The 25,679-nt window shown below is 38.7% G+C and overlaps 1 protein-coding gene across 1 annotated transcript; it reads right to left on the minus strand.

Moving 5' to 3' along the window:
* Positions 1 to 2,829: 2,829 nt before the first annotated feature.
* Positions 2,830 to 25,623, minus strand: LOC140928220 (T-cell immunomodulatory protein-like). The gene is made up of 20 exons (XM_073377940.1): positions 25,394 to 25,623; positions 19,830 to 19,905; positions 19,425 to 19,564; positions 18,321 to 18,366; positions 17,637 to 17,714; positions 16,472 to 16,584; positions 15,848 to 15,897; positions 15,387 to 15,480; positions 14,602 to 14,690; positions 13,308 to 13,410; positions 12,638 to 12,698; positions 12,019 to 12,127; positions 10,465 to 10,521; positions 9,102 to 9,210; positions 8,951 to 8,994; positions 8,159 to 8,237; positions 6,769 to 6,890; positions 5,688 to 5,770; positions 5,282 to 5,399; positions 2,830 to 3,956 (listed from the first exon to the last, which is right to left on the minus strand). The coding sequence occupies exons 1-20, from the start codon at positions 25,563 to 25,565 to the stop codon at positions 3,897 to 3,899; spliced, it is 1,803 nt and encodes a 600-aa protein (XP_073234041.1). The 5' UTR covers positions 25,566 to 25,623; the 3' UTR covers positions 2,830 to 3,896.
* Positions 25,624 to 25,679: the final 56 nt, after the last annotated feature.

Raw genomic sequence — 25,679 nt, forward strand, 5'->3', positions numbered from 1 at the left:
CAAACGCAGTAACGGATGGTCTTGAGCAACACAGTAACAGCGCCGATCCCAAACGCAGCGGAAATAAACTTGAAGACTTGTGTGATATGACTTTAACTACTGGCTCACAAACATCAAAGGCGGCCAGCCAACTTCATCACAAGGCCAGAAGCTCTCATCAGAAAGCTAAAATTGAAAATGAACCGGATAGCAGACGGGATTTATCTCCTGTTTCTAATATTACAAACGATGTTGTATCGAGGCGCTCCTGTCCGGACTCGTTTGTAGCGAAATTAATTGCTAATTCCATGAAAGAAACTTTCTTTGACCCCACTGAAAGTCCAACACTACTGAAAAAGACGTGGAGAAGGCCAACGCGGTCGAAGAAGGCCAGCAAGGGTTCAACATTTCAAAATTTGAAAATGGGTAGCATCTGTGCACGTATTTTTCACAAATTATAGGAAAAAAAAAACAAACAAAAAACAACAACAACAAGGCGAAACAGATGGGTCTGTTCTCAATATGATCAGAAACATTTTCTCTTTTTATGATTGGGCCATTTCAATTTAGAGCCAGCGCTAAAATGGACTCTTCTAGTATTCTACGGCATTAGGGTCCTTGATGAGCTGTAAATAGATGCTTAAGTTACTGCCACCCTGTAAGCTCGAATGGAAAAGCGTCGGTCTGCTGATGACTAGTCCCTAGGCCTAACTAAACGTGGTCCGGGCGAAGTGTGAAGTGTGAAAGTGTTTCCCACTAATTGGCCTCGGATACGTTACCGGGCGAAGTGTGAAGTGTTTCCCGCCCATTGGCCTCGGATACGTTACCAAAATGAAGCCTAGCTCAAGAAACTAGCCAAGATCTGCTGAGCGAGGTTTTGCGACTTCAAACCCCCTTTTAGATAATTTTGCAAACGCTTCTTAGCTAAGTAAAGTATTGTTACCAGTAGTAAGTTGAGTATTGCAATAAGGTAAATGTAATGATTGTTCCTGAAAAGCGCCTTTAGGGAGGAGACAATAAAGTATGTATGTAATATGTATGTATGTACGTCCGAGCTTTCTGTTAGCATATGTAAAGAGGACAAGTACTGATGTCCTCTCATGCGCGACATTATACAACGTTATTACAATGCTTTCGGTCACACTTTTTAAGGTAATATCTAGGGTATTACTTAACAAAGCAATACTTTCTAGACTTCTGATCAATGGCTATCTACTTCTCAGAGGGCTCTGTGTCGTAGGGAAACTGGGGAGAGAAAAAAAGAAAGCGCGCGGGGGACAATGGGAAGGGGAGAAGTCAGAGGAAGCTGCCGCCTTTCCCTCTTCCCATCATCCACCACACGCTCGCTGTTTTCATCGATTATTGCTATTTTTATTGAAATATCCATCGGGAGCCTCTGCGCAGAAGAGAGGAACAGCAGCATGCGCAATGGGAAAGAGAAATGTGACGCCTCAAAAATCAAAATTTGTGGAAATATGGGATTGGTTGGTATAGTCAGAAAGAACGAGATGAAAAATGTCCACTCGCTAGAAATCAGCCCGTTACAGCAAATTGGTGGGAAGATATATAAGCACCTTCATGCTCTGATGAGTGATGACCCCATAAAAATCCTTTTAAAATTGGCTTTGATAGCAACGCTTTCGATCCAGGCCTATTTTAGGGTTTATAGGGAGTCATCACAGCGCGCAAACCAAGTGGTGTCCGATAGCCCGGGGCTAGTGGATTTTGCTACCGGGCTAGTGAATTCTGTTTTTAACTTGCCCGACGGGCAAGTGATGTTTTTTTGAAGAATTCGAATAACAGAAGAACTGTGAAATCAATTCTGCTGGTCAAAAAGGTTTTTGGGGCTAGTTGAAATGACATCTGGGCTAGTAAATGCTAGCTTCAGCTTGCCCGAATGGCAAGCTGTAAAAATGATTTTCTTTGCACCCTGCATCAGGACATAAAGTTGTTTATCTCTCTCCAACAATTTGCGTTCTTTAACAGGCTGATTCTTAGCAAGTGAGTATTTTTCACCTTGGTCTTTCTGAATACGCCAACCTATCCCATAATTTCACACACTTAGTTTTGATGACTTCATCACTTCCCTTCTCTGTGGCACCAGTCTCTTGCATTAGAGAGTTTAAGGTTTTTAGTGAAGGGTACAGAATAAAAAAAAATGTCAAGAGGATCATCGCAGTTAAGGACGCGACATGAGCAGCTGCAAAAAGAAAGCCTGAATCTGCTTGCCGGGATACGAGCCCTGACCGTTGCGATACCAGGGCAGCGCTCTAACCACTTGAGCTAGCAAGCCAACTGGGAGCTGGTCATTAAATTGGTTCGTAATATACCCGGTAAAGATGACGATAAAATGATGAACCGCGGAATAAGCAACTAAATTTAAATAAGATCATCGCAGACGCAACTTATGCAATTGCGAAAAAAAAGCCCTGAAAAATTCAGAATAAGTAAGTTAAAGACCATGGGTAAACAAATCAGTATCCAGACCTCGCTAATATATCTCAATATGGTAACTACTGTTTTTATGCACCTACAGGCTGAAGGAGCCTTTCTTCGTTTCTACCAATAAACATTGTTGAATCAACTGTTTGTTGTGAGCGCAGGAGAATTAAAGACCTCTACATAACCCAAAATACAAACCTAAACACATCAAGGATGTCAATTTTAAACCCAAATATATTTAGTAAAAATACTAAGGAAGTGGTTTCGCTTGAATAGCTATACAACAGCTTACGGGAAAGTTGTTTTCTCGATGCCAGCTACTAGTCACTATATGATATGGATGAAAACAACATTCAACTGCTGAAATGGAGTCAAACGAAATGCTTTCTTGTGAAAAGGACAACAAAAAAGTTTCGAACAGAGATTTATTAGGCTATATCTACATCAGACACATTACATATTGAATACATCTGATGATATATCCGAGTGTAGTGCTCCTGTGTAACAAAGAGCACTGACGAAGTTCACTAATGTTCACACGACAGGCATGTTTGTTATAATATAATCAAACAAAGAGGCTTATCTTTGTCTTTAGGCAAATGTTTTTTTTTTATAAAAATAACCTCAAGCTTTTGCTCCTTTAACAAGCGTTTGAAGAGCAAAAGTGATTAGCATTACAGAGAGAGTGTTCATAGTTTTCCTGATACATATTCACAGCCCGACATGTGACCTCAAGGGTCACCTGCAAACAGTGTTCTCTTGCTGAAGCTGTCGCACTAGCAGCAACAGATTCAGATTCAAATTCAGATTTGCTGTTCATGAACTGACTTGTGACTTCCCACCACTGATCACCAAATGATATATATTTTGGTTTGCAAAGAATAATGTTTTAAGAAACACCCCCCTGTGTATTATTACTTGCATCTTTTAAGTTAAACGACCATAAAGGGCGTGTTAAATAAAGAGATCGACGTCTCATTAGTCACTTCTGGCACCATCGTCATAAATACGCCGCTTTTAGCATTTAATAACTGGTAGAAAGTTTACCATTAATATTCAAGAAAAACGAAGAGTCATGCTATTCTTAGTAACAATGTAAAACAGCACCTAGACCAAAATAAACACTAAATTGCAGTACGGGACAACCTTATCGTCATGACCCCTTTGAAACAACGTTTTAGCAACAGTGAACATCTTCATAAATTTACCCATTACCTACCGGTTAATAACTAACCGAAGTTTTCTTTTTTCTAAAACTGATGAAAACAAAGAGGGCAAGCTTAGTTTAGTACCTCTTGAAATGGACAGGGGATGAATTTGAAAAAAAGTGTATACTGAGTATAAAAGAGCACCTATGCCAAAATGAAAACTAACTTGCACCTCGGGAAAGCACTATTCTCAAAATTTCTTTCAAACAATTTCCACAGATTGCAATTTTCCTGACTGGAGGTGATTCGTTTGAGAAACTAGATATTTCACATCGCATCGAAATGGAACTTGTGAGCATCTCGCTGTTTTTCTTTTTGATCTTCTCTCTGCAACGTAACGTAAAACGCACATTTCAGGCTAAGTAAACGACCAAGAATTGATATAATTTGTAAATGAGAAGAGTTTATATCGCTTGGAAGAGGCTTTAAGTGGCCAGTTATTGAAACAACAGAAAAGCGAAGCCTGTAGCTTGCAGCTCGAGAAAATACGCTCGAATATCTTTCGCCTGTAGCTTCCGAAGAAGCTTTTGATTCTGACTATAAGTGGGACAAAACTATGACCACCTCTCAAAGTAACTTCTTACAGGTGTCGACTGTCCTTTTTCAAACTAAGAAACAAGGCAATGATGGCTTAAGAGTCGTGTCTGGTAAATGTTTTGCCCAAATTCATCTCTATTTGCTCTCCATTCCCTTTGAAAATTCGCACTGTACAAAGGCAGTCATTTCTTGGTTGAGATAACTGAAAGGTTGAGCAAAATGCTCATACTTTATTGCTCTTATAGCTTCACGACAATGAACTGCGAAACTGCGGATAAAAATATCCAATTACTGCTAAAATTTGGCCAAACAAACACGAGATGTATAAGAACCACTACCCATTCTACTCAGTAGGAAGCAGCCCCAAGCGTTGCTGGAAATAGGAGACTCATAAAAGGGGTTTACTTTTTTTGTCTCTTTTGTTTTGTTCTATTTTTGTTTATTTGTTTGTTTCAACAAAGACTGCCAGTTCTTTACAGAACAATTTATGATAAACCAGACTTAAACTACATCCATATATTCAGTTAATACATGCTACTTGTTCAATGAAAGACCATCGAAAACTTGATCCACCATCAAGTTTTGTAAGCGTACTTATTAACACATACAGTGCTTCTTTCCAACTGATGTTTTAACAGAGGTTTTACTTCTTAACCCACAGAGATGCTATAACATTTTCAAATGCTGTTAAATCAGTGCCTCTTCGTTATTTCGGAAGCTCGACAGTGGGCAACACAACACATCAAACAATGGTTTAATGTTGCCACATAAGTAGTGCTGGCCTTTAAATAACCCTTCTACTCCAGTGGTCATTTATGGACGCATGAAGTGTGGATCTGACGTTAAAATCTGTGGACGAAAACCAATTGTGTGGCAATTCAAGTGAAACCCTTTCTGCAGTACTTCCACTTGGTGTTATTTACTGCGCTGTATATGCTGGTCCTAACTTTTGAGTCTGGCTGAAATCCTGTGGTGTGACCATTCAAATGAAATCTCGCCAGCAGTACTTTGGAAGATGCTATTTGTTTTTCCATGTTTCACGACATGAAGTTTTCGATTTTTGGCAACTCTTGGGAGTTGAAGGGTTAAAACAAAAGAAACAATGATCAACTCACCTTTTCTTTGAGATGCAACAGCAAAATGATAATACCAATAACAACACAGATTCCTAGAAGACTTAATCCTGTCAGAAGTACAAGTTTACTTGGTGTCACCAACAGTTTCATCGTCCAGCTGAAACCGAAATGAAACACAAAGGAACCGTATTGAACTATTTTTCGATGATAAGGTTTGAACGAATGACGAAAGTGTATTGTACTGAGATAAAGTACTTTATAGCAGAGCTCTCGCGCGCGCGAGGCGCGCGCAACGGAGCACCATGGGTTATAAAATTTGGTTATCTGTGCATCCGAGAAAAAAATTGGTAGTTAAGTGACCGTACACCCGCCCACAACTTTGTAGAAACTAAGGAGACAGTTCTGAGCCCAATTCCATCATTATTAAAAATTTCAACTAGCTCACCTTGACGGGTCATCTGGGGGATAAGGAATCACGATCACCTGTGAATTCGGTATAATCGACTCCCACGTTTGGTTTCTTTCGGGCTGAAAAAAAAAGACACACAGAGATCGAGGTTAAAAAATATTTAGAGAAAAGATGATGCTTTACATGTTCTCTAATGCATAAATACAGCTTTCGAAGGAAATATAAATAGAATAAAACGCAGTTCAACAGATCACCGTTGTTAAAACACCCACACAGTCTTGGTCTTGTACGCTGGTGGACGGCTGATTTCAAGCAAGTCTCCGATACAGTCCTCTGTGACTGGTGTAGTTATAATTGTATTTCGACCAAGCTCGTCATAGAGCCTTCAGTAGCTCAGTGGAGAGCATCCGAACTGGGACTCGGAGGCTAGTGAGTTCGATTCTGGAAATTTTTTCTGCGCTCTCTGGTGTTAGATGACTCCTTCTTCCAAATTTACGAATTATTAGTATGAGTAATCAAACGCTTAATATGACTGCGTTAAAGGAGCCAGTGACGCGTCCTTATTCGCTGTGAGACTTCAGAAATAACTTGTGAATGACAAAATTAGCATATGTCTCCAAGAACATTATATCAAACGTTACAGACAACAAAAATGAAAAATAATACGCAAAAAGCTCAATTGCAACCAGTTTCAATCTTCTTCAAGTTTGACCATCCGTTCCTCCTTTTGTACCTGCTGTGTTATTTAAACCTTCTTTTGACGTTTTGAACGGCCATTTTTATGTTTCACTCAGTTGGGTGGCAGTTTCCACTGTTTGAATTTTGACAACTTACAGAACGCAGCTTCTTTAATATCTATTGCATCGGTTTAGTGACTGCTACCAGAGCTTATGATTGACTACAGATCCGCGTTCGTCCCTTACGGAAACGTAATCGAGTCGAAGGGAGTTCAGTTCCCCGGCCGAGATGTCCCTGATAAAATCAGTAGGGGCGGCTAATCGGCAGTCGCCCATGATACCTCGAACATTTTTGGCTTTGTACCACAGGAACAAGATTAGGATGCGTTCTGACGAACGCGATCAGCGAAGACGCGGTGCAGGTGTTTGCCAATTCTTACCCTTTTTATTGATCCAGGCATACCAACCGCTAGGTCGTCTACAAAGTTAGGCGTTCTTCCTAATCCAAACACAGTGTAAGGACATTGAAGGGCAAAGTAGGCTGATTGGGATAACTGTGCGGCTGTAGATAAAATCACGGAACATATCAAACACGAAAAGAATTGATTAATATGCATGCAAACTCCTCAAGATAGCCATATCAAATGTCCTTAGGAATATGAACAAACATTGTGTAGTTCCAAAAAATAAACATACCCCCCACCCCCCACGCAGGGCACTTTTGATTTAGACCCCCACTTCCCCGGAATGGTGCTTGCCATACCCACCAACGACTGGATTTCCCGTAATTTCTCTACTCGGTTGGGTACCCCCTGGAAATAATGTTTCCCTCAAAAATGCCGTTGCACTGTACTTTTATGCAAAAGATAATTGTTTCTGCGAAAAGCGAAAACATCTTTTTATTTATGTTAATACAGCGTCAAATAATCTCAGTTTTGCCTTGTTTAGGTCTTTCTTAGTATCAAACTTTATTGATTAACGGAATTAGATAAAGATAATGCCTGTTAAGCAAAAATCAGGTTAAAAGACAACGTTTTCTTTGCCTGGAACTGATTTGTTCTTTTTGCGAGTAACAAGTACAATGCAGTTTAAAACTTGTCACTTGCTTGTCATAAATCAGTAAATTTAATTTTAACCGAACAACCTGGGAAAAAAAGTGAAACATGGGAAAAATATACTTACTTGCACTCTAGTTCAGAATGCACATTATGTACATTTTACAATTACTCGGTAACATTCGAATGCTTCTCGACGAAATCTAGAATGCTCAATTGCTTTTGTGTTTTGAGCCTTAAGTTAACAAGAATATCAGACACTTTCGTGACTGCAGAGGACAACTCTTCGCAACTCCGATAATCGGCGAACTCATCTTTTCTTGGAAGTACACTCTGTATTGTTAGTACAGTGTGATATTAAAAACTGAACATTGTGACATTCCGGATCTTCCAGGAGGGGGTTGGTCGCTTACCAGTAACAGAAAACAAATAATATGTCAAATTTCTGGCCTTAAAAGTGGTCGCAGTCGCTTAAGAAATAAGAGAAGTGGTCTCTTACGAAGGAGTTTTTGAAACAGTGTTTGAGTGAAGAACAAAATGGTTATTTACAAAGTGGTCGCTATGAGAGAGTTGACTGTAATATATTTACTTTGATTTGAAATAATAATACATTTTCCCTTTGGTGATCATTCAATTAGTTTTCTAAACGTTTTTCTTGATTATGTTTCAATGTTGTGAGGAGAAAGTTGCTGAACATTTTTCAGCGATCCTAGCGATCGGAGTGCGGATTACATGGAAAGCCTACAATGAAGCTTCCAAATGAGTATCAACTTACCACTGCCATACTTTATGTCCCCATTGGTGCTTGTGGTAGTATACTTAATGAACGGTCCAACTTGATTGACACCGTATGGCTATAACAAAACAGTCATAATAAATAGTTGTTTAAGTATTGTAAATTAGTTGTTAAGTATTGTATTTCAGTTGTATAAAGTTCTCTGACTCTCTTTTTCTTTATTTTGATTTAATAGTATCGTAATTATTATAATTAAAGCCACGTTTTATTCATGTAAATTCTTCACGTTTTTTTTTTCGCTGACCTTAGGCCATTTAAGCCCCCGGCTTCAGTTGTTCTCATTACATGTATTTTTCCGAGTGTGTGATATGTAATAAACTTAAAAGTTAAAGCTACTCTTAATTTACTCTGATAAGAAATCTGAAAATGGTAATAAATCTGACAAAAATAATGACGACGATTATAGCAACTACTACTAGAACTACTACTACTACTACGACGACGACGACGACAACTTCAAAAAACAATAGGTTTAATGATCAAAACAACAGCTCTGCACGTGCGTCACGATTCTTACTACATTTCTTTGACGTCTACTACACGACTACGACGTGAAACCTCCTAATTTGACGTTTTATGGAGGATGTGGACATACGACGACGAATTTTCCTTCCTCTTTTTGAACTTACATAAAATCCCTTAATTCAATTCAGACTACGTTCCCAGTGACAATCCCAGAAACCATTGCGGGAAATATTTCGGCTCCAGTTTCCGTCCGGTTTCTAAAGTGGCGAATTTCTTAAGGGCACCGTAAAAAATGAAGCACCTTACCAAGTTATCATTCGCGCAAGTTGTTAAAGTCCTGCCTCCAAGAACTGAAATAAAACAAAGTAGAGAAAGAAGCTCTCACGACAATCACTAAGGGTGGCTACAATATTGCTGTAACACTTAAAAAAAAAAAAAGACAGAAAAGTCATCTTACCATAGACTTTTAGGAAAGACGCATCGTAATAAAATGCATTTTCCAGTGCGTGAATCTGATACTGCGCAGTTGATGAGGATTCAGTTACCATAAGAATATCGATCTGTCCCTGCAAACGGGAAAAGGTGACAATGCAACAGTAAGACTGTAGTATAATAAACGAATGTAAAACATTTATCATGGGATAAGGAACCACCTTTGGGATGTGTCAACACGAGCCGTGAGCGACCCTCTTAATTATGTCTTTACAAAAAAAATCCATGATAATAGAGTCTCGTTTAATTGTTGTATTCCATTTGTCATCAGTCTAACGTCACTACGCAGTACCTTGAGAGTTTAATTATGTGAGTACTAGCAAGTCGTTGACCAGGTTATGTACTGCTCACTAGTCGTGGAATACAAACGATGACATTCAATCCTATATAAGAAAACGTCACACGTTACGCTTTGTGTGTCTTGTAACGTCAGTATTTCAGGTACACTCGATGTATGATTCCTATTCTATACTCCTTGCTTTTGCAAACGAGTTTATTATCATACTACGTGAATTTGTACCACGTGACCAAGATTTCCCTTAACTCGGCTGTACTGTTCATTATTTTTACCCCAAAATTAGAAGCGTCATGTTAGTTTTGTTCATAACATTTGTTTTGGACTTTTTTTTGCTGCACGTTTTCTGTTTTGGGAATTTCTCAACTTTGCCGTTTGCGGTAAACGTCGCTGTAAATCTCTCTAATAAGTTTGCAAACACGCAGCAAGTCTGGAAATTTAAATTACAACAAGAAAACAATTAAATTTCAAAATACAACAAGAAAACAACTTATAAAACTAGAGACAACAGGCCAATCTGAACCATACCCATATAACAATGATACAACAGGGGTGCTAAATGGCTAGCAAAATATCTATGTGAACAACTGATAGCCCTTAGTCATTGGGTATTTAATTTTGAGGGCGTACGGACGGTCGAATGACGCTAATGAAAGCACCGCAATACGTATACACACTAACCCTCCGCGGGTTTGCATTATTCTGCACAACAGTTTGTCAGGTGAGCGAGTCATGTTCCTGCGGCCTGGTTACCAAGAATGAACTTCACCGACTTATAATGCTCTTTTTTGAGGAGTTGCTGTACTGGTAAATAAACACGACAAAAATTCCGTGACTTCATTTTCTCGAGTCATATAGTCCATCATGGCAAATTTCTCGTACCCTGCTCAAACAATGTTCAGTTTCTCTCCCACTTCGATCACCAAAAGTCTGTCTCGGGCGATATTTAGTCTGTGTAAAGACACTTGGTGCTAATCCCAATGAGAATAGTGTCTTAACTTTTCCACCTAGTCTAGTGGTAACTATTACTTACATCCTCATACAAGTCATAAAACGTGGCTAATACAGCATCCTCTAAATTCGATAAATCCTAAAGAATAAAGACAAAAAAGAAAAGAGGGTCGTCTCTCTCTCCAAAGGCACTGACTCAATGCTTGGGGTGACAAAATACAGTGATGGTATAAAACTATCTGTCGGCCTGACGTACACACGCCATAATCTACCGAACTGATCGCTCTACCTAAAGGAAGACACCAAGACCAAAATCGGCTTAAATCGGGCAGTTAATTTTTTTGTTCTGCCATGGTTTCTTGGCAGATCGGTCCGAAATCAGACCGACAAATGATAGCGTGAAATACCGGCCTTAAGAGTACGCCTACACATTGGTAAACATTTGGGGAAATAGAGCAAGAATGAATGCAAGGCTAGCAATGCGGCAAAGGGCTGTTTAACTGAGGCCAATATTTCGGCTTTAAAAATTAGCCTTTTTTAGGACCCCCAAAAAAGACAAAAGGGCTCTTCCGCCTGGAATCGAACCCAGGCCCTACTACGCGCCGGGTCACATCGCTACCACTACACCACGTGGGAACATAAAAAATAAGGAAAAGGGGCTCTTCCGCCAGGAATCGAACCCAGGACCTCCTCTGCGCCGGGCCACATCGCTCTGGCATTGGCATCTCTACATTAGAGATCCGGCAAGAAAGAACCAGTCGGTTTTATTCAGTAAGCGTTGAGTGGACCTCTGCATTCAAAGGTTTTCATCTGGAAAAAAGGCTGCACTAGCACTGCCGTGTTACGCCTAATACCAGGGTCCTTAAGATCTGGCGACGGCAACGAGAACGATAAAAACGCAATAGGTTTAGGCTACGTTTACATAGCATCGGACGAATCCTCGACCGGTTGAAAATTCGCGCGTTAAGGTGTTCCGTTCACACAGACCCACCTTAACCGTACGAACATTTAGACGCTTAGACGTTCAAAGTTCCGTGTGAACAGAGCAAAAATAATGAACGGTTCCGTGTGAACCAAGTGTCCGGTCAAATTCTTCAAGCCGGTCGAAAATCCGTCTAGTGCCGTGTGATCGTAGTCTTAAGGTGATATTACACGGGACGATTCGCAAAGACGATTTTTTGCTCAACACGGCGTTGCAATGTTGGAGCAATGTTGTAATTGTTCGAAACAATGTTGCAATGCTGTGTTGCCCTAAAAATCGTCGTTGCGAATCGTCTCGTGTATCATCACCTTTAATAAGCAAAACAACACTCTGCGCGGGCAACATACTTTTCTGTACTGTTACTACATTGCTTTTCCGTCACTGCACGACTACGACGTGAAAATGCCTAACTTCACGTTTTATGGAGTTCGTAAACAAGCAAATACGAAATTTTCTTTCTCTTTCTGAACTTCGATATTGTTCCTAATAATTCAACTCCCGGAGAGTTCGCCTACATTTGATAATGTAAGTGAGTTAAAATAATCGTAATGGTCGTAGTACAGATTGTATGAACGCGAATTCATTTTTTAATCGACGTTTTCGCCGCCGCCGTCCTCGGATCTTAAGGTCCAGCAACCATAACAGATATATTACCTTCCAGTGCACTTCAAAGGCTCGTTTATCTTTCAGGCAGTAATCATGCTCAGCGCTTGAACATGCAACATTTTCCAGCAATACTGCAACTTTTCGGTAACTTTGGCCCCTAAAAAAGAACATTCCATAACATCACCAACTGTTTCCATGTAACCCTTGGTCACAGTGTTCCTTTTAACCAATTTAAGCTTAGGCCGGATTCTGCGATCCAAAGTTTGATCTTCCGTTCAATAGACCCTTTCACGGTTTTTCTTCTTTTGACTGGGACCAATTAGAGAAAATCCATTAAACCGACTGGAAAGTAACGCCATAGAATTAGTTAAGATGCTAATTTTGAACATGACTTATTGAAAACTAACAAACAGAGAGGTCCTCAAAGTCACCAAATTTTGTACACGCTGCTCCCCCCTCCCTCCCCCCCCCCCCCCCCTCACACACACACACACACACAAACGAAACCACGGTACAAACGTTTCTACAATTTCGCGACTTTGTAGAGGCAGTGATAAGATTTAGTTAGAATTTCCAGAAAATACTGAAATTTCATTTTCAAAATGATCGGTTTGGCCTGCCACATCTGACTTTTGGCAAGCGCCGTAAAAGTTTTACTGCAACTTACCCTGGTTCGTTAATATCCATCACCACTAGACCATCATAAAACCCATCCATGTCGTAGTCACCTTAAGAATGTATAAAGTAAAATTATTGTATAAGTTAATTAACAAACACCTACCCTCAAGCCCATTCCACGCGTCAAGATAAGCCAAAGGACGGCTGCATAAAGAGTAGCGTCCTTAGGTGACTAGACTAGATCTGGCGTTGAAATAGCCAGTGATTCGGTGCCGTTTAGAGTTTCCTTCGTGCAGCCTTTCGCGCCAAAAGGTTCGTATTTTTGCAGCCAATTTTTTCCACTCCCTGTTTTTTCTGTCTCCCTACTGATATTTTTCGGTGTGAAGGGTGCCTGAAATGACCCGAGCCGTCCCCGCAAAAATCGACCCCATTGAAGGGGAAATATAACATGCAAAGCCTTCTGGGAGTTCCGTTCGCCATTTTGTCTTTTTTCGACATAGACGGAAGGCATTTCTTGATTGGGCCTTGCCCTCACGGGCAGCTCAATAACAAAATCATTAACTGTGACGAGTAAGAAGAAAGCAAAATGTGAAAAAGAGCGGCTTGCCTTAAGAACAAGCTAGAATTCAAGTATTTTTTTAACCCTTTCCACTCACCCAGCCCCCACCTAGCGATGCATTTGTTAACTCTACTTTTAATACTGTGGAGCGGCAAGTTACCTGTCCTTATGGTCATCAGAGGGAACATGGAGGAAGTCTGGTTTGCTGGCGGGATGAACTGCCAAGTGTTAGGTCGCCTTTCATTGGACATCATTTTCCACCACTGCAAGCAAAACACTAACTCGTTCCCAGTCGTCTCGCGGAGGACGGAACGCGAGAAGCGTGACCAAAGGGAGCGCGAGGAGCGACGGGAAGGAAGAAAATTCCTCTTTCTTATCATTCCCAGCGTTCCCCTTGACCTTGTTAATATTAACAGGGACTTTAAGATCCAATGACGCCACCGCAACGAGAACGTCAAAAAAACAATAGATTTCAAAAGCAAAACAACAACTTTGCACGAGCATCACACTTTTTTCCTACATTTGTTTTCCCGTTTTAGCACGACTACGACATGAAAATGCCTAATTTCGCGTTTTATGGAGAACGTAAACAAGCAACGACGAAATGCTTTTTCTCTTTCTGAACTTGGATATGGTCCCTAGGAATTCAGAGTTCGCCTACATTTGACAAAGTAAGTGGGTAGGAATAATCGCGATAAAGCCTGAAAGAACGCAAATTCATTTTAAAAAGAGGAACCACAATATAACGAAGGGCCAAGGACCTAGCAAAATTTGTTCGCTATAACGAGGTTTTGCTATATCGAGGTTATTTTTCATATATTTTACAATTACTGGGGTAAAGAAAATCGTTCGTTATATCGAGGACTTCGTTATAAAGAGGTTCGTTAAATCGAGGTTCCAGGGACAGAGAAACCAATGGACGAGTCAGAGCAAAACATAACTGACCTCAAAATATTAATGATGACATTACATAACCCTTAAGATCGCATTTATGTGTAGCCAACATTGCACAGGACAGAAAAAACTATTGTGAAGTAACATGCACCATGGCTTCACTATTATTAGTCAAAATGCTGAGTAGAATTTAATATCCAACCGAGAAAGTAAAATGAAGACTCTTACTGCCCTGTTTAAAAGTTGCATTTTACATGTGCTGAATGTACTGTAAATGAGCGAAAACAAAAGCATTCATAAGCATTCCGTTCGGCACACGCGAAATGCGACGTTTAAACCGGGCCTTAGGCCAAATTCAATTCACCATTAACGTGTACACCGTGATTCCAATTAAGTTTGACGTGTTAATCAACCGTCGAACTTCACCATTTGCGTCTACTCAAATAGATTTTAAGTTCAGTACATGAAAAGTTCGGTGTTTCAAGTAGGCCATGAAGCCAATAGTCATTGGACAACGTTTTTGTGATCTCCTTATCAGGATCAAGAGCCTAACTACCTACCCGGCCACTGGAGTATACATATACAGAACTTTCCGAGCAATCGTCACTTGTACAGACTGGTAAAAACATATCAAGACGTCCATCTCCATCTGAAAATTGCAATTACAAAAAGAAAACGTAAAACCAAGGAGAGCTTCCCACTTTTAGAGGGAAAATGTGGTAATTCCAAGGCCAAATCAAATGGCACGGTTCACACCGGTGGACTGGAGTGTTTCCGGAAAAGAGGTTATACCTTCTGAGCAGAGGTATTACCTTTTTCAAGCTTTTATCGAAACAACCAAAATTTGACGAACCATTTGTTTAGATTACCAGTGCTAGGCTTCCTCTCGAGGGAAAGCGAAAAATTCAGAAGTATCTTGTAAATGGTACAACTTAATCCCATTCCTGTTTTCGGTTCAAAAGTAGATACCAGTACCATTTGACGAACATTTTTCGCTGAAACTTTCGTAAAAAAATAGTAAGCGCTCAAGTCTAGGGCACTTAAGTTATACCACGTGACCGAGTTTTCAATTTACCTGTGGTTTATTACAGTTCATTATATTTGCACGAAAATAAGTAGTTTTATGTCAGTTTCATCCTTAAGAATTATTTTGCACTCTTCTTAGGAACTCATTTCTTCGTTTTTTTTTTTTAAATACGTTTCACCCAGGTAAGATGAATTTGGCTGGTCATCGTGTCCGTAGACTTGCCCGAAATTATTTCTAGCCCTGGTTTCACCGGACAATTATTTGACGAGCACTAACTGGGAAAATTACTTCAAGCCCTGGGAAGAGAGTAAAACTTACCAATGTCAGCAAAAGTTGACTGCCCAAAAATCTTAATTTCTTTGTTTGTTATAGGAGGAAGGGAAATCGTTTGTCCAAAAGTAAGGATACCCGCCTGTAAATGAAACAATACAATTAAGGACCGATGAGTTTAATCATATGAAAAGTGAACAATGTATTCTAATGACCTGCAAGAAATGGAAAAAGGTTTTAATACCAATGAAATAGTGCTGCACAGGGATCACAGATATCACTGAGCATTTCAGTAAGCTTCCGTGTTGATTTAAGCGACTATTCTTCTAGTTTTCCCCTGGACATTTGATTTAACACGCTATTCCACAACCCCGCACTGAATTTACCTGAAGGAATTACCCTGTTTTAATAAATAAAGTTTCCTGACCCTCAACCTTACCATTACCCTTAAACTTGGAATCTATTCTTTATAACAAAAAAAGGCAATTGAACTAGTAAAATATACTTACCTCATTAACCCAGATTTCACCCTTATTCTGCTGATTGGAAACATAAAGATCTGCAAGAAAGATCGAGTTTACAAATTTACACAAATCAGTTCCATTCACCGAAAACCGGCCGAGAAGGCCTGAAACTATTATATGTATACCGGATATCTTTTGGTACCAACAGGTTTATAGACTTGCTAACAGGCTCATAGACTGCAAGCGACTGAAGTCCGGAAACGGGTTTTGCGCAGAAAATCGACATCACCGTTTGTATCAGTGTGAACAGAAGCCCTATCCGGTATGGTTATTGTGCCAGTGCAAAAGCCAACCGATATAGTGTCAACATAGCCTTAAACGCCTAACTTCTAAATATTTTTCGAACCACATACCCGAATGAGCACGATTTAACAGGCCAGAGCAAAACGCAAACCACCAAAAATTCCCGGGGGGGGGGGGGTAATTTACTTTACTATTAATTTTCGTTCGACCTTAGGAGAAAGCAACTCCTAATCTCCACCTACATGTACACACAAGCCAAATACACAGAGTTAAACCCCAAAATTTAATCCCGGTAGAATGAAACTCCTCATCTTAAAAATCTGTAGGGAAAGGGACCCTTATGAACATCATTAAAACTAAACAAACCTGCCGTATAATCTCCCGTCAGATCCAAGAAAGCATTTGAGTGTGGCACTCTTATTGGATTCAACTTGCCACTAGAATTACTCTGTGGTTGTACATCAAAGCTTCTATTTGACCTAAAAGTCAGTTAAAATAATAAAAAAATAAAATGATATTTGTAAAAGGGCTCCAGGAAATACAAATTGTTCTGACAAAATACAATAACATGGTTATATTGAAAGTAAGCAAGTCAAGTTCAGTGTTTTCTTACATTATTTTGTTGTTTGTTTCTGGGCTCCCTATTTTCAAGGGATCGTTACTTTCATGGAGCTTATACTTTCAGGAAGCAAAAAATGTTTTATACAAAGTGTAGCCTGCATAGCTGGCAGGGTCAGTAGGTGAGTGCTGTTGTTTTTCAGGGGCGGAGCCCCAAGAGATTGGGAGCAAATCAAAATAATATTGATTCTCTCTCGCAGCTCCACCTCCAAGAAAGTACCCACGGATAACAATCCTGCCAGCTATGCAGGCTAAAAGTAGTGCAACTGAGCTCTTCTTTGGAAATAAAACACATAAATTTGTAAAAAAAAAAAGTGATCAGGTACAGTCGAATCCCGGTAACTCAAACCCTCTATAACTCAAACCTCCTGCTAACTCGAAGCAATTTACATTTCCCTTTAGATCGTTTTCTATATAATTTTACCCTCGGTAGCTCGAACTCCCGACAACTTGAACTTTTTCCTATTTCCCTTGAAGGTTCAAATTATCGGGAGTCAACTGTACATGTAAGCTACCTTTGAAGTAGGGAGGGCACCACTTTTCTAGGCAATCTCATTATTTTTATACTACTTTGAGGAGTCAATACCTTCTGAATTTCATGTTTTTTACCCTTACATAAAAGCCGTTTTTCTGACTTACTTTTCATCTTAATACACACTGTTACTAACAAGAGTATTAAAAGACATAATACATAGCACAAAATCGTCCACAGATTTTTTGAGCAAGAGTTTTGTCATGAGAGAATCATTTCAGCAGATAAAAGGCAGACTCAAAGATCTTCATTACAAAGTTCAATTCACAGTTGAAACAGTTTTTCATAACACTGGTCATAACTAGAGCTAAACTCTTATGAGACAGAGTGGTCGCAAGGACAGAGCCGACTGTATCACTCCTAAAAGCTTGTTTCCCTTACCCTTTAGAAATCCAATAAGACCGGACATTTCCATCAACTGATTCACCAAGAAGATCAGGCAAAAGATCCCCATTAGCACTGAAAGTTAATGACATTAAAACAAAGGTTAGAAAACTTAATTTCTGTGGTGATATTCTACCATAATTATGACAAGTTAGAGCAGGCGGATAATACAGGGCAGAAAATTTAGTGATTTGTGGCAAAAAAAAAAAATATGTGCAGGAGGTTATTTTGTTCCCAATTAAAGGGTCTGTGTCATGCCTGTTAACAAAGAAATTACAAGTACTTGTAAATTAAATGACACAATTACAGCTTAGTGTCGCATAAAACAAGTACATCTCCATTATATCGAATGTTACAAATGAACAAGTTTTCAATTAATCCACAATTGCAATCCATAACAGTCTTCTTAAAGGTTTTCCATCAGTGCCTTCTTTTGTATTTGCTATGTTATTTATTACAGGTTATTTTTGCAAATGAAATGTCCCTTTTTTTTCGAGAGTCTTCACTAAAACCCCATCACTGCCATGCACACCATTTTTCTTAATGGATTGATACTGATATACAGTGAAATGCTCCTTACAACTGGACTGGTCTTGCCTGTCAATTCTGACCAATGGTAAGCACCCTTAGTCACATAAAGCTCTGAGTTACTATTTACTCCTCATACATTTGCTTACTTACTCCATGACTAAGGGTTGGTCCCTCATAGTAAAGTTGACGCTATCACCTATAAGAATACAATACCCAGCACAGAAATTAGTGTTTTCGTTGTATTATTAATGAACAACTGATTAGCAATACAGTGGAACCCTGCTCTACAAACACCCACTAAATAATTATGGACACCCATTTATCATAGACAGTTTGGTTATCATTTTCGGGCCAACAAAAAGCCCAGCACCCGGTTCCTTGAAAGATGGTTAAGTTTAAACCCACTAGGGTTAAGCCAAATTTTAAGAAAGGTTTTCTTGTCTAAGTATATATCACTTGAGCTCAGAAAATATGGTCGAGTCTTTACTATGAGATTCAGTGATGATAACATACTGTGGAATGTTACTCTAAGCAATGCAAAGGAAGGTAAAAAAACAATGGAACAAAATTTTTAATCCTGGATAAGCGCTAATCAGTCTTTCAGGAACCAAGGCCAGTTTTTTTTCTCTAAATTAACCTGCTTAAAATGGACATTGGTTAATAGGGACAACGGACACTTTTCTGTGACTTAAGTCACAAAAACTCTCATACTATCAACCTCACTTAACAGACACTGTTTCTCTGTGCAGTGTCTATTTTCCTTGTCACAATCATGTGCTAATTGAATACATTGTACCCTTTTCAAATGATGACACATTTTTATGGTTGATATGATTTTATTGCCTAAAAACGGTAGCAATAGAGTGTGGCATGTTGTTCCCCCATGCTTGGCCTCGTCAGGAGCTGGCCAGTTCTACAGCAGCCCTTCAATAGAGTTTTCTGCTCCTACTACACAAAGTTTCATTTATTTTCCTTGTCTTTTTGCTGCAGTCAATGTTCCAGTCAATAGGAACAATAACTGCTGCAAAAAACAAGGAATCCTTCCACTTTCGACTTTGTTTGTTTTAGTCTAAAAATCCATAAAACGTGTCTGCAAAGGTTTCAGAAACATTTCAAAAAGTACTGATAAGGCTTCTTATAGCACTTTCAGTAAAAGTCATTTGCATGTATGATTTGTCACTCTTATGTAATACAGTCATGCAACAATAACCCAACAAGTCAAAAGACCAAATCTCATCATGCAATTCAACAAACCTAACTTCTGTAGGTTTCCCCAATAAACAAAGACTGTGGCTGTCTCCTGGGAGCCGGCATTTTGTGACTGAGTTGTAATTAAAACATCAAGGCATCCATCGCCATCAAAATCTGTAGGGCTGACATTTACAATCTGCTCACTAAAAAGTAATAAAAAGAAACAATAACATTATGTAGGTTTGGCAGAAGTTTGGACAAATGACAATTGTCTGATCAGGGCTTCGGGTTTCTCTTTGCAAAATGGTATAATTTTTGGACTGTATTGATCTCACATTGCATCCAATCACAGAACCTTTGCAGCAGTCTCATAATATTATTAATAAAAACTACATAATTATTTTGTTCCTTACACATAAGTACTTAAAATGAGAGTTCCTCTTCAAAAAACAATGAGCAATTTGATACCTCAGCAAAACTTCTGCATTTCCTTTCTTGAACTTTTGATCAGAATTATCCCAGAACAAAATTTCAAGCTGTTTACCTGAAAGAGATGGAAAGAAAAAAAACATTTGGTGGTTGATCGTGATACAGTACCTGCAGCAATATAATATGCAAATGTTGTTAAAGTAAAATTGTGAACTACAAATCAGCCACAAAAATATAAAGTATTCAGCAATGAAAATTCAACAAAGCTATTTTTCTAGGGCTGACAATCCTTTGTGAGGAAAAGGAAAAGAAAACGCTTAAGGGAAGTTTGTCTCCTCATGCATGGAAATAAGGCCCTAAAGCCTGCTTTTTCAATACCAACACAACAACAGTTTTGTTTCGGTGAAAATGTGTAGTACAATCTGAACCATTTCTTTTTAATTTTTAGTGGATAACTTGGCCACCAGAGGAGCAAATTCTCAGTTAAATTTCCAACCACACTATCAGGTACTCAGTAAAAGCCTGTAGTTAAATGAAGGAATTGGCCACTGAAAAATTGTTGAGGTGCTTTATAGTCTTTATAATAATATTAAAAGGTACAAGTTGTTTGTTTTCTACTAACAGCTTGAAAAGGAGTAGCACATTTTTTCAAGGGGAAGGCAGGGCTCCAAAAACAGCCCGTCAAGTAACTTTTAAAGTTTCCTCTTCAATGGGGAAGGGTCTAGGCAAATCATTCATGAAAAGAATCATTAACTAAGACAAGTAAGAAGTGGCCCCAGGCAAGCAAAATGTAAAAGCTGCTTGCTCAAAGGACAAGATGGAATTCAAGGTTGTTAGCCATTTTTTTTTGGTCCCACAACAAAGATTATTAATGGAACATTTTGGCAGCTTTCCAATCAAAAAAATAATAACAAAATAATGTCAGGTATGCAGGGATGTAGTTACGTTTATCATAAATGTTTTGGTTTGGTGGTCTTAAAGATGACAACCCCCAACAAGGGTTACGATAGTTTAAGTTTTGTACCCTAAGACGCACCAATATACAAATTAAATTAGCTCCACCAAGAGCACACCCATTATCTTTCAGAAGGTTGTAACCTTGAGTGGTCCATGATAAAGTACCACATTTGAAAAAATTGCGCATATGAAAATATTTCTATTTGTATATGCGCAATATAAGTTTTATATTTGTTATTATTTACTACACACCAATTGCCTAAACTTCAGAAGTTGTAATTTGATGTCATTAACAAAAGTCAGCCTTGTTCTTGACTTGTAAATAGTGATTTGAGCAATCAAAAAAGGTCAAACAGCTCAACTAGCTTTAAACAGAATTTGCTGCCAATATTTCCAGGGGCAAATGAATACTTTCAATCTCACTCAAGCGTGTAGGATTCTGTGGCATTGTGTGGTTCCAGAAAATATTAATAATAATAATAATAATTTAATAATAATAATAATAATGCAAATATTTATACAGGATAACCTATCAGTTCTAATGAAAAGAACTGTTATCAAAAGGGTCCTGTAATTATCTCATAAATAGATAAAAAAATAAAGAAGAAAATTGAAAAAGGAAAATGAATAAAATAACACTAAGAAATCTAAGATTCAAAAATCAAAATCTGTAAAAATTATTGACTTATAAGACTGAAAAGAGTTGTGAATTATGGAATACTATTGAAAAAACTCTTTTAAATTACTCTTAAAAAGAAACCTCGAATTTAAATTTCTTAAATGCCGAGGTAAAGTATTGTAAACTAGAGCCCCTTGAAAGGCAAAATATCTCAGTCCACATTCTAATTTGGCCTTGGGAAGTCTTAGTGAGCACCCATCGTTTCTAGTGTTAATGTTGTGTTCAATTTTTGTAAAATATCCTTTAAAAGGGGTACCATATTCATACCCCATTGGAAATCCCAAGGGGGTGGGGGGGGGGGGGGGGTCAGAGGCCCAGGAAATTCCAAAGGGGACGGGGGTTGGATGATAAAACTCGCTTTCCAAGGGGAGAATTTCGAACTCAGTACGAGAAATTGCTACATACTGATCTGGTATATCATTTTTGAAGACTTTTTTTTTTTTCATCTAAACCAGGTCTTCTTTCTTCCAGCCCATATTAGGCTGACAAAAAGTGCACAATATTGAGCGCCATTACTTGTTAGCACTCTCCATAGTCTCATTGTTCCTTTACAAAAAGCACTGGTGACTAGATACTTTTCTTCGATCTCTGCGTAATACTCTGCATCGCATCAGTCGATCGAACTGTACAACAGTGAAAGTTTCACTTCAAGAAACAGAAGGTATACAATGTAAAGATTTCAGAATCTAGAGTTTAATAATCTTCTTTCCGTCTTCCCTTAATTTTGTGGCTGAAAGTTTGACGTGTTGGAGAGAATATTCACGCTGAAATGGTGTTAATTTCATCAACATCACGGCCATGGAGACGGCTACAATATTTTGTAGTTTAGGTTGCTTTTTAGGTAGTTTACTATGTTCTTATTCAAGACCGCTCAATAAAATTAAATGATAACCATTGTGTAACTGCAAATGGGCATTGTTGTTTACTTTGATAATCTTTTTTCATGAAAATAAACTTTTCCAGATGGGTTGGAGAGTCTTTGTCTTACTTTGTGGAAATTCTGGAGGGGTGTGGGGGGAGGGGGGGGGGGGTATCAGTTCCTTACATTTATGGAAAATCCAGGGAGGTGGAGTGAAATCCCCTAAGTGGTGGGGTATGGATATTTTCTGGAACCACACATTGTAATGAGCTGTCTCCCTGTCATGTGAGTGACCCTGGTATCTATAACGTATTCCTGGCTTTGTGATGTTTTCCCCCTTTTTTGTGGCTTTTTTTCCCTTTTTTTCCTACTGCTGACCTATAATTATACATCTCTGAGACGGAATTATGCTGGATAAGCCATTCTAGATCAAAAGACCCAAAGTACCAGCCCAGTGAGTTGGAATAGTTTGAGTACTGTAAATCCTCTATTAAGCCCCGCCGCCCCACCCTCTCAAATAAGCCTCCTCTCTCTACTAAGCCCCTCCTTTCCAGAGGAAGAAAGGTAATAAACCCACCCTCTCTTTTAAGCCCCCCCTCCCCTCCCCCTTATTATTCTTCACTGATAAATGATACTGTCACTGTATCAATCAATCCAGGGCTGGAAATTAATTTTTCAGATAACTAGATTTTACTAACAAAGATTTTACTAACCAACTTATAAAGTTTATTATCCAAGAATCTTTTCTTGAAATAAAAATATTTTAACTAATATAAAGTAGTGCTAATAAATGGGGCAAACTAATGTATGGATGGATTGGTTTAAGTTACATCGAAAAAACATCAAAATTTATGGTGCCACAAAAGTCAAAACTTCAAGAAAGACAAATTAACCTAGCTGTCAACAAACTTTAATTTCATGCCTTCACCCACAGCAAGAAAGCCAAAACTTTGTCAAATGAAAGAATGCTAATCAGAAAATCATGATATCTTTCATTATTCAACGTATTTTTTTTCTTGACGAAATATTTTATCATTTTGGCAAAAGTCGCGGACCAACGGCATCGCAGACTTTCACGGACCAAGGACCACATACTGTATAAAAGATTTAACGCTCATTTACAATAAATTGTTCTTTTAATTACGTTACGTGAGGGTGGGAAATTCACCATAAACATTGCAAAACTTTGTTTAGCCCCATCAAACTGCAGCCAGGTGAGCACCTTTTTCGATTCTTGGTGGAAAGTTTTTTCTTTCTTCTTATGGATAACTGAAACAATCATCTTTGCTAAATTACTAATTAATGTTTATTCAATTTAACGTCGTCTTCGAATACAAGTCGCCCTTGAATAAACACCGCACCTAATTAAAAGAATGCAGCGTCTATTTAACGATAATGAGAAAAAAATTGGTACAACTTGACAATCTACACCATCCAGACAATTATGAACCTTTAAAGTACATAACATTATTTAAAAATCAAAGAAAGACTATCGTCAACTCGTGGGTACGTTGTTTACAAAATAATCAAATAGTTATAAACTCTGGTTTTCCCACAGTAAATTGTGGGAAATGATAGAAATTCAGATTATAAATATACTATCCTTGTTCTGGAAACATAATACTTTTCTTGCTGTTTATTGCACTTTATCAACACTTGTTTAGGTATATATTAAAAAAGAAACAGCAAAATAAATAAGCAAACAAAACAAAACAAAAAAGAAAAAAAAGGGAGAGGGAAGTAGAAAGTCTGTAGCAGGATACGAGCTCGGTTCCTCCGGGTTAACGGGACTTCACATTAACAACTACGCCATCGAGGAAGGTTACATCATCCATCGAAAAGTCTCAAATTTAATGCCTTCTCCATGCATGACTTGCACCGGTAAACGATCGAGCCATATTTAACCGATTGAAAAAACGACTCGAAGTAATCGGATGAAATACAGGCTAATTGAAACCGGGTTTTTGACAGTCAAAAACAATGTAAATGCATTTCATGGCAATGAAAGAATATAATTTATACGATACAAAGTAGATACAACTCCTCTGCGAAGTAGGATGCAAAACATAAGCCTATGTTTTGTTATCCCGATTTCCGCTGTTATTTTAAATCACATCCATTTTCTCCTGTGATCTTGGGCAGTCCTTGAGAAGAAGAAGAAGAAGAAGTGCCTTTATTTACCATACATTCATTCATACACATAACCTATTATTATGACAAGGCAGGAGATCAAGCAAGCGTCGAAGTTGAAGAAGTCGAAGAGCAAATGCTCATTCTCTCGTCAAGTTAAACGCCTGGACGAGTCAAAGGCTCTTGAATCGTACTAACCTGAAAGATTCCTGCGTGTCTTAAATTTGGTAAGACCTCTATCCTCTAACCGTGCTGTAGCGCACGATGCACGCTCTCAGCAAGGAATTTGATCCTACCGAACTTTGGCGAGCACGTGCTTCGTTGGAAACGATAGATCTTTGCGCTCTCGAGTTCGGACCCGATTAATTACGAAGTGCGTCTACTACGAGTGAGCGAGTGGCTCATTTGCATATCCATGTCCCTGCAATAACTCGTGGTACGCTCGCGCGTACCCACGAGTTAAAAATGATTTACAGAAACTGTTGTCAGTGATTTAAGAAAAGTGATTTCAAAACAAACGCTGCCCTCGGATAAATGCCACCCTTACATAAACGCTGCATCGGAAACGCTGAAAATTAATAAACACCGGGGCGTTTAATAAATAAATAAATACAGTAAATAAGCCCCCTATCTCTAAGAAGCCCCCCACCCCGTCCCAAATGTGTTTGAAATAAATAAACCCCCAGGAGGGCTTAATAGTGGATTTACGGTATGTACAGTGTAGTCTGCCAAAGTGTACAGTACAACATTTGGCTATACAGCTTGATATAAGCACATGCATGCATTAGTATTACATGTATGCAGTTTAAATGCAAGTTTAATTATTTGCATACAGGTACACCCACATTGTGTTTTACATTAGTTTGTTTGCTCGTTTTTCATCTCATAAGCATCATAATAAATCAGAGTACCCAAAATCAAAAGAATTTAAAATCAAAACAAGTTTAAAAATAACTGCAAAACAGCTATGCATATTACCTCCATTGGTCACTACAAAGAGATCTGTCTCCTTGTCGCCGTTGAAATCACCAAAGGCCGCCACGTACCCTTTTACCACTGAAATCCCAACACTTTCAGTTACATCACTAAACGCTGAAGATACTGGACTCCAAAAGAAAACAAAAAAGGCAAAACAGAACGGAATTTGCATCGCATCGTATTTATGGTGTGTTGAACAGTTCAACTTCTTCCACTAAAAGCGCCCGCGCGAAAACAGTAAGCGGTTTGCACGAAAAAATTACTTGGTCGTATATAGTACACGAAA

The sequence above is a fragment of the Porites lutea genome, chromosome 2, assembly GCF_958299795.1.
Source record: "Porites lutea chromosome 2, jaPorLute2.1, whole genome shotgun sequence".
Taxonomy (NCBI): Eukaryota; Metazoa; Cnidaria; class Anthozoa; order Scleractinia; family Poritidae; genus Porites; species Porites lutea.